The following is a 10,780-nucleotide window of genomic DNA, read 5'->3' as shown; positions in this document are numbered from 1 at the left end:
TCACGAATGTCTTGGAATTTTAGTATATGTATACACTCATATGTGTATACATATGCACATGAATATATATATATATATATATATATATATATATATATATATATATATATATATGTATGTATATATATATATATATATATATATTTATACATATATGTGTGTATATAATTTATATATGTGCGTATATATATATATATATATATATATACACGTGTGTGTGTGTATATATTTATATATATAGTATGTATGTATGTATGTAACACCCACGTTTATGTACAGTACACACACACACACGCATACATATACACACGCTATATATATATATATATATATATATATATATATATATATATATATATATATATATATATATATATATGTGTGTGTGTGTGTGTGTGTGTGTGTGTGTGTATATGTATGTATATATGTATGTATGTATATAAATTATAATCGTCATTGCGAATCTTCAAGGTAACACCATTCCATAAGAAATAGTTTCTAAATTGTTTCTTGCAAAAATAGATTGAAATTATAACTATTCAATCCATGAAGATTAACAAGTGAACTTAGTTGATAATATCTCTCTCTCTCTCTCTCTCCTCTCTCTCTCTCTCCTCTCTCTCTCTCTCTCTCTCTCTCTCTCTCTCTCTCTCTCTCTCTCTCTCTCGAATTGTATGAAATAAGCAAAATCATAGATCTTTTAAACAACTCTTTCGAAAGTTTGGTTTTATGATTTTCATGGTCGATTTCAACTGAATAGGACATTTAAGGCTTTAAAATAGAAATTTGTGATCATGCCACTCATTTTTTAATGTCAATGATCCTAAGTCGTTGACCTTTATGGTGTTCCTTTGGTACATTTCCTTGCTGGTCTTCATATCCCTGTTTAGAATAACTTGGAAGAGTAGATTATTTTTATGATTATTATTATTATTATTATTATTTTTTGTTATTTGTTATTGAAGTGAGACCCACATTACGTTTATACATATTAATCCTCAGTTGATTGAATCTCTAGTTAAGCCTGTTGTCTCAAAAGTAACGAATGAACAATCATGTTAATTGTTTTGTCATTAATTTGATCTTTGTTGTCTTCAGCATAAGCTTCAGATTGAAGACAAGACCAGAATTCCACAAAAGACTCGGCAGTTAGTAAAGCCTTTAGAAATGATACAATAAAATGAAAAATCACGACTAAAAGTAGCTTATCTGCATTCAGAGGAGACAAGAACGTTTTGCTCCTTTATATAAGTCCTCCTGAGAATTTACATTTCACTGATTATATTATTGATCATTAGTGCATACCACTGTCTGACAACATGAGTGAATTGCCTAACTGTCCTGATGAAGTGAAATTAGCCACAAACTCTGTGACCCACAGAAGAAGGTCTACTCGTTCTGCCATAAGAGAAAAAGAAGCAAAGCCACCTTTAGCTCCTCGGAAGGAGACAAAGGGAGCTAGTTGCATTGCAAACAACCATATTTTAGTAACTCGTCCAATGCATAATGCTTCCCATGGCCAAACCCACAATTCTGTGACCACGCATACTAATTCTACAATAACAATGAAGAACCTTCAGCCTTTGAAGGCTAAGGGATCTGTCAGAGAAAGCTCTACCTTTCATGCCATTCAAGGAGCCAGGAACCTCCATAAAGGTATGATATCAAACCTGAAAGAGGATCAAAATATGAACAGACCGAGCCTTGATGAATCTGCTGTGGCCAGTGTAACGAAGACTCACTTGGACATCCCTGAGGTGAGTTTGAAAGATGCAGGTGGGATTAGTAAGAGCCCTTCTATAATTAGAAGCTCCTCTATAGCAACGAGTCCACTGAGTAGCAGGGAGAGCTCCGTGGCCAGAAATGAAAATGGGACAGAGATTGTCGATTTCAGGGAACATGAGGATATAGAAGAGGAAAGACTGGAGGAGGAACACAGGAAGACAAAATTAAAGAGGCAAAGAAGCTTTGTTGGTGTTGAAGAAATTAAGAATTTTGTAACTGCATCTCTTGACGTAAGCTTAGATGCATTCTCCATAGTGTGTTGCTTGTGTGTTTGATTTAGAAATATCTCTAGTCATATTTTTATATATTTCCCTTTATTCATATATTTGATGTGCTATTTAAGACACATCTTTCGGTATGATGTAGATATGTAGATTTACTTAATCTAGTATATTTAAAAGGTATTTTGTATTGTTGCTAAATTCATTTAATTACCTGGTTGTTTTTTCTATAACATTTAAATTGATTTCCTTATTTCCTAAACATGTATGATAAGAAGTGGTTTGCAAGATAGTGTTTAACCTAATGTTGTTTAACAATATTTTGAAATATGGTGTTTCTCTAATATTATTCCTTCTCTAGTTATGCCTACTTGACTAATTTTCAGTTTAATATGTTACAGATCATAAAGAATATTTGTCTTAAATAATTTATATTTTATTAGTTTTAATGTTTTTTTTTTCTTTTGTTATTTATTATTGTGGCTGGTTATTTTTCTGTGAATTATATCAAGATTATTCTTTTCATACTATTAGTTTTATAAATTTTACCTTTTGCTGCAAATAGTGGCTCATCATCATTGTAATTAATGTTAATTCATGCTGTGTACTGTAGTAGCTAATAATGTGGTTTTTTTCATTGTCAGGCTTTGCGTCTGATAGGAGGTGCGCCTGATTTGAAAACTCACGTGGACTGTGTGACATCGCGAAGAATTGTGAAACTTCCTGGTCTTATTGATGTGCATGTCCATGTGAGAGAACCAGGTGAGAATTCTAAACGTTTTCGTAACTCGAATGCATGCTATTTTGATAAACGTTGTCTGTAACCCCTATTTTTCACGTACTGCACATTGAAATTCTTCATAGAATGTTATTGGATTTATAAATAAGAATAGATATTTACCATGAAAGCTGATATTGGTGCAAATCAAGTTCAGGGAGGTGCAATTAACCATTGCACTGATGACAAAATCATGCGTGTTGTGCATTTCATCAAAGAATATTTTCCAGGTGCAACACACAAGGAAGACTGGGCATCATGTACAGCAGCGGCACTTGCTGGGGGCGTAACTCTGATATGTGCAATGCCCAATACCCAGCCTCCTGTTACTGATCTCGCAGCTTTAACGTACACTAAGGAGGTGATGATCGTGATGTGCAATCTTAAGTGCTTTAAATGTTGGGACAAGCAATGTTTTTATAATAATTCATGGATTAACATTGATAATAAATAACTACATAAGATTTATGGTTTAAACCATTTTGATCTTCTGAATCTATTTTGTTAAAGGCATTGTTGATTTAATACAGGTTTTTTCAGAAAACTTTCAACTGTTAGCATTTTTAGTCATCAATATTTTATTAATTTTAAGTCATTCAATGTAATATCACATTTGAATCGAGGTTAATCACAGAATAATAGTATTAGTGTTATTCAAAACTTCTATAAATTGACAAAAATGTTTTAGATATCAACTGAAAAATTTAATATATTAAATATTGTTGTGATTGTGATGACAGTATTTTATAAAATTAGCTTTGGATTGTTTTATGGGATTCTTAATTGTAATATTTCAATCGTTTCATTACACTAGTTTTGGAAAAAGTATATCTGCTGTGAATTTGTATATTGAATCTTGGATTTGGAACATATAGAATACCTATATAAAGTTAAACAAAATATCATTAAAAAACCTGTTGAAAGCCGATAAGTTTTTGTCTTATAGTAGTCTTTCTCCATAATACCAGCCATTTTGGGGATACTTTATTATTTACATTCATATAAAAAGAAACTACTTGCATATTCAACTTTTTCATACCACATAATAAAATTTCATAAACTCTTTCCTTAGCTTGCAAGTCGGGGAGCTCGCTGCGATTAATAAAATTTCATAAACTCTTTCCTTAGCTTGTAAGTCGGGGAGCTCGCTGCGATTAATAAAATTTCATAAACTCTTTCCTTAGCTTGCAAGTCGGGGAGCTCGCTGCGATTATGCCATCTTTGTCGGTGCATCTTCTGATAACTACAGCTCCTTGGCTCAGCTGGCGCCTAGAGTGGCAGCATTGAAGATGTACTTGAATGAGACATTCACAACATTGCAATTGGATGACACGACCACTTGGTTGAAGGTAAACAAGTTTAATGCAAGCAACTGCACAAATGAATGAGCAGGCCAGAAAATATTGTTTTTAATACAAAAGTATATTTAGTTCAAAAGATGTTAAGGTAACTTGTATGAAGATTTTAAGTATAAAATATTGTAGATTTTTCAATCTGAATGGTAAGTTCTAATTTGTACTTATTTCTCAACTCGATAATTTGTTGTGAATTTGTCTTTTTACAGATTTCACTTAATTATACTGTATTCTTATAGGGAAGATAGGATTATATAGCTGTAGAATTTTTAAAATATATTTTAGCATATTGAAATGCTTCCATTATCAGAAGGAGAGTTCAAAAAGTCTCCAAGTTTTTCCATTCAATTTAGAAAAAGAATGTTATGAAATTTTAACCTGAAAGTAAAAACGATCAAACTGCACAAAGCATAATATTTTTTTTATTTTTCTATGAAATCAGTTGTATAAAATTGTTATATGAATATTTCCACTGCTTTGCGCTATTTAGTATTCAATATAAGAACATGTACATGTCACCCTTGATAGCACTTGGAGTCCTGGCCTGTTCACCTACCAGTGTGTGTACATGCTGAGGGTCGTACTACAGCAGCTGCACTCATGATGGCTCAACTTGCTGGAAGACCTCTTCATGTCTGTCACATTGCTCGCAAGGAAGAAATTCTCCTCATTCGTGCAGCTAAGGCTAAAGTAAGTTCACTATAATGTCCATATGAAGCATATGTTGTGTGTTTTGGCGGCCCACTTTTATAAATTGATAATTTCTCGAGTATGAATTTATCAGGTATCATGCTGTCTCAACTTTATTTTTGTATTTTGTAGAAAAGGAATGCTGTTTTCACAGAGAACATATTATGCAGGATTCAGATTTTGATAATTATCAACTCTAAAGTTTTAGCACTTCTGAATATCTCTGCATTTGTAAAATGTGGAAACTAATGAAGAACATAGCTAAATAGAATTTATTTTGTATATTTGTTGAGTAAGAAAGCATTCTGCCAAGCACTGTACCCAGCAAAGTAGTGTTAGAAGGGTACAGTCAAAGAATTCTTCAAGAAAGTAGTGCCGTTAGATCATGATACAAGATTTAGTGAAAACGATATGTATGTTGGTGTCCGTTAAGGATAAAGTTATAGTAAAATGCTAAAAGGGAGACTCCTTGAAACTTCTAGTTAAAGGTGACTTCGCATTATCACAATAATCTAAAGGAATTACCATAGGAATATGTAAAAATTGGATGACTACAGTGGATAATGCAGGATTAAAGATTATGGTAAGAAAAACTTGGGTTATAGTGACAGGAAAGACCAAAGGAGACAAAACAGCCTTCAAATTGCCCATATGCTGTATTGTTATGTATGTTAATTTTCAGGGAATTCCAGTGACATGTGAAGTGTGTCCACACCACTTATTCCTAACCTGTGAGGATTTAGATCGACTGGGGCAGAAAGGAGAGGTTAGACCGAGACTCGTCACAAAAGAAGACCAGGATGCTCTCTGGGAAAATTTAGATGTTATCGATTGTTTTGCAACTGACCATGGTGAGGATCAGTCGTTATTAATTTTGCAACACTTATTTGTGATATATGCAGTTGTGAAAAGATAACCTTAAAGGTATTTACTCATTTGTTTCAATGAATAACTTCATTTCATTTTTGTATTTAGGACCTTACGCAGTAAAACCATTTATGAAATACACAATGTAAAAATTTTATCATAATTCAGATGTTTGGGTTTATATTTAATACAATAAATGTGGTTCATTTCATGCTTCTTAGAAAATTCAGATTTAGAGGATTTTAAAGAATGTGGTAAGTGATGAATTTTTCATTCAAATCTTTGTTTTCTATTATAAATGTAGTTTTATTTTATAGTGTATCAATCTTAGTGAAATAGTGTCATAGTATAAGTTCTGTAGACTTCATGTATAACATATTTCTTTATTTTTTGAAGTGTTCTCTGATGCCAATTCTCTTTTATGATGATGTACAATATTATTCTTTAGCTCCCCACACCTTAGAGGAGAAAACAGGGCTTAAAGCTCCTCCAGGATTCCCTGGCTTGGAGACAATGCTACCTCTGTTACTGACTGCAGTGACTCAGGGCAGACTGTCAATGGAGGTTAGTTTTTACTGTTTCTGCTCTCCAAGGAGTTTCATGAAACTTTTTTTACTAATGATATTTTAGTGGCATTTGGGTATATGTATGAAATAAAAAAATATCCTTGATTTTATTGTGCAAAATACTAAAGCAATATCAGATTCTGAAGGGAAGATACAGTAGATGTAAGTTATACCATATGTAGTGTACAGATATACTACTTTATGTAATTAAGCTTGATTTTAACATATTTGTTAATAAAAGTATACCCTTTTTGTTTCTATTTGCAAATCCAAAGCATATACAGCATTACAGAATCTCTGAATATTTCCAGGATCTAATCAACAAACTTCATCATAACCCACGAAGAATCTTCCATCTTCCACGTCAGCCTAGGACTTACATTGAAGTTGATTTAGATGCACAATGGACTATTCCTGACAAGCCGCCTTTCAGCAAAGCCCAGTGGACACCTTTTGCTGGCATGAAAGTCACTGGTCGTGTTCAAAGGGTAGTTCTACGTGGAGAGGTAGCATATGTTGACGGACAGGTACGGTTACTTTAATTGCATAATAACTCAAATTTAGCTATAATTTAATTCTGGCATTATCACTGGAGAAATATAATTGCCATAGAGAGTTATTGGGTCCTTTGACTGGCCAGACAGTACTACATTGGATTCTTCTCTCTGGTTACGGCTCATTTTCCCTTTCCCTACACATACACTGAATAGTCTCCTCTGCTTATTCTTTACATATTCTCCTCTGTCCTCATACACCTGACGACACTGAGATTACCAAACAATTCTTCTGAACTCGAGACATTAACTACTGCACTGTAATTGTTCAGGGTCTATTTTCCTCTTAGTAAGGGTGGAAGAGAGACTTTAGCTATGGTAAGCAGCTCTTTTAGGAGAAGAACACTCCAAAATCAAACCACTGTTCTCTAGCCTTGGGTAGTGCCATAACCTCTGTGCCATGGTCTTCCACTGGTTGGGGTAGAGTTTTTTTGCTTGAGGATCTACTCGAGCACACTATTCTATCTTATTTCTCTGACTTTTTTTTTTGAGATTTTATAGTTTAAATATGAAAGATTTATTTTAATTATGTTACTGTTCTTAAAATATCTTATTTTATTGTTAATTACTTCTCATTTAGTTTATTTCCTTATTTCATTTCCTCACTGGGCTACTTTCCCTGTTGAAGCCCATGGACTTATAGCCTCTTGCTTTTCCAAATAGGGTTGTAGCTTATCAAGTAATGATAATGAAAATAATAATATTAATAAGGATCTAATCATTTTATGCACTGGGCACATCTAACATTGTAATCTAAATTTACAGTATGCCTATTTGCTATTATGTGCTTTACTATACAGTATTCATATTTTATTTTTATGTAAATCTATGTATAAATGTATATATACACTAGCTGTTACTAGCCAACTGCAGAAAAAGGCCCCGGACATGTCCTTCCACATGTGTCTGTTTATGGTCGTTGTATGCCAGTCCACACCAGCAGACTTTTCTTGTTTTGTCAATCCATCATCATCTCTTCCTTCCCATGCTTCTTTTGCAATCTCTAGGGACCCTCTCTGTTATTTTTAATGTCCATCTATTATCTGACATTATCATTTCATGTACTGCCCGTGTCTTTTTTTTTTTATTGTGGTAAGGAAGTTCGTATGATTTGCTTTGATTTTGGTGCTGCCTTTGACAGTCTTAATCATGATCCAATTTTTCAATGCAAACTAATGGGAATATGTGGATCCTTTCTTAACGTCCTAATCAAATTTTTAAGCAATAGATTGCAAAGAGTAGTTGTTGATGGGCACCATAAAAAGTATATGAATGTAATGTCTTGTGTTCTTTAATGTAGTGTCCTCAGCCTATTGCTTTTTATCTTATGAATGTATGATATGTGGTTTGGCCTAAAAAACAAGGTACAGTAGTTGCATATGCATATGATGCTTCTCTCTCTGCATTAATTCCATCTCCTGAATAGAATCTGGAGTTGCTGAATCCCTTAAAGAGATCTAGCATTATCAGCATACTCTAGGTTAGCTAATATCTTATTACCAATCCCGTCCAATCCTTTTCCACCATCTGCAGAACAAAGGCCTTAGACATGTCCTTCCACTTATAGGTTTTCTATGCCAGTCCACACCTGCAAACATTCTTAGTTCACCAATCCACCCTCTTTTCTTTCCCCGGCTGTTCTTGAAATCTCTAGGGAGCCATTCTGTTATTCTTAATGTACAACTATTGTCTGTCATTCTCATTATATGTCCTGCCCATTTCTATTTCTTACATGTTATCCTCCTCTTTGAATTTGCTCTCGAAACCATGATACTCTCTTTCTGTCTCTTAGTGTTATTCCCATCATTATTCTTTTCATAGCTCTTTGATTTGTAACCTTATGTTCTAGGGCTTTTGTAAGGCTCCAAGTTTCTGATGCATAATTTAATAATGGTAGGAATATCTTAAATACTTTTCTTTATAGAGAAAGTGGCATTTTACTTTTCATCATCTCATTTTGTTTACCAAATGCTCTCCGCCCCATACTTATCTCACTTTTAATTTCGATCTTGTGTTCTGGAGGAACACTTACTGTCTGTCCTTAGTACATATATTCATTAACAATCTATAGAGGTTCATCCATAACTCTATTTGTTGTCTTTGCTTTTTCATTGAACATCATCTTAATTTTACTTATATTCATTTTCAGTCCTACATTTCTCCTTTCTCTATTCAAATCTTCCATCATCTTTTGTAATTCCTTTCATGATTCACTAAACACAACTACTGTATGTCATCTGTAAATCTTGAGTTCTTAAGGTATTCCACATTAATATTAATTAAGACATTTTTCCAATCTAAATTCTTCGAAAAAATTTTTAGGCATGCTGTGAGTCTTCCTGTCTAACACCTTTCTGAATTGGAATCATCTTCCTATATATGTAGTTTAATGATTGCTATACTTCCTGTATAGTTATATTCAAATGTTCTAACTTAAGATTCATCTATTCCTTGTCTTTGAAGGGCTTTCATTACTACTGAGCTTTTAAGAATCAAAGCTTTCTCATAGTGTATAAATGCTTTACATAGTGGTTTGTCATACTTTGTTGATTTTTCTATTAGCTGGTTAATTACATGGATATGGTCAGTTGTTGAATACACATTTCTAAAGCCTGCCTGCTTTCTTGGTTGATTAAAGTCTAGCTGTCTTTCTATTCATCCTAATACTGTATATAAATATGTATATGTATATATATATATATATATATATATATATATATATATATATATATATATATATATCTATATCTATATCTATATCTATATATAGATATATAGATATATAGATATATAGATATATAGATATATAGATATATAGATATATAGATATATAGATATATAGATATATAGATATATAGATATATAGATATATAGATATATATACTGTATATACTGTGTGAAAGGTTGTGATGTATATGCTGTACTTTAAATAACGATGGAACTTCAAGTGTACAGTAGTTATAATCAAATTTTGTATGAAAAAAAAAGTGTGCACAGTACTGTGCTCTATTTTACTAAGATGAATACTGGTTTTACTGTTATTATCAAGTGAACTTTACAATAACATCTTTAAAAATATTTTCAGGTGTTGCTTGCTCCTGGATTTGGAGAAGATGTTCGTGAAACTCAGCCTCTTACTCCAGCTCCTTCCAGTGCAACCAGCATTCCTCCAGTCTTCCCAAGTCCCTTGCACCTTAACAGTATTCCACTTCCTCAAAATCAGCCAAACTCTCAGGGTAGGCTATATATTTTACTGTACAGTGTTCTTGTTAGATTATTCAATGAAACTCAGGAGAAGATTCCCAATACAGGAAAAAGGGAAGCGACACACTTGGAGGGTATAATTACTCTTACTTAACCCTTGCTCTATTTTAGTTACCCCCCGTACTAGCAGTTTATGTTAATTTATCCTATGCAAATATTCACTACATCAGTAAGACCAATAGTATTCATGATTGAAGCCATGGAGAATGCCTGTAAAAAAAGAATAATTAAAATGCACACATACTCGCTTTACTGTAGCAAGGAAAATGTCTCGGGCAAGACTACTTTTAAATTATCCATGCAGTATTATTGGTTTGTTATGGCTAAGTATGACTTAGGTTAGTTGTTTTAAAAGTTCAGAAATTCTATTAGGATAATTAGTTACATGAAATTATCTTATTTCTTTTAGGTCTACGGTTTAGGTTTAACAGTACTGTAATAACAACCAGACTTAGTGTGGTAACAGTGTTATACAAAAAAAAAAAAGATTCTAAATATTAAATATGGATAGCTTACAAAAACAATTTTATTAAAAGTTTAAAGAACTAAAAAATTTTTACAAATTTATCACTTACTGTAATGCATATAAAAGAGTAACAAGCAGGTCACACCAAACAGATTACATATTCACTGAATTTACATCTTAATCCACACTTGCCTGTGCTAAATCGTGAGAAAACAACAAAGTATCGTATTCAAT

General features: G+C 32.8%; 1 protein-coding gene across 1 annotated transcript in view; it reads left to right on the top strand.

Moving 5' to 3' along the window:
* r (carbamoyl-phosphate synthetase 2, aspartate transcarbamylase, and dihydroorotase rudimentary) overlaps positions 1-10,780 on the top strand; it is a 309,516-nt gene that overhangs the window by 274,623 nt on the left and 24,113 nt on the right. Inside the window, 9 exon segments of the mRNA XM_068366994.1 lie at positions 2,651-2,768; positions 3,015-3,145; positions 3,969-4,133; positions 4,668-4,829; positions 5,512-5,680; positions 5,918-5,950; positions 6,145-6,260; positions 6,574-6,789; positions 9,902-10,052. Of these exon segments, the coding sequence (XP_068223095.1) occupies positions 2,651-2,768; positions 3,015-3,145; positions 3,969-4,133; positions 4,668-4,829; positions 5,512-5,680; positions 5,918-5,950; positions 6,145-6,260; positions 6,574-6,789; positions 9,902-10,052 (1,261 nt within the window).

The sequence above is a fragment of the Palaemon carinicauda genome, chromosome 44, assembly GCF_036898095.1.
Source record: "Palaemon carinicauda isolate YSFRI2023 chromosome 44, ASM3689809v2, whole genome shotgun sequence".
Lineage (NCBI taxonomy): Eukaryota > Metazoa > Arthropoda > Malacostraca > Decapoda > Palaemonidae > Palaemon > Palaemon carinicauda.
The sequence above is the reverse complement of the archived record's forward strand: the minus strand, read 5'-3'. Positions and strand labels throughout refer to the sequence as shown.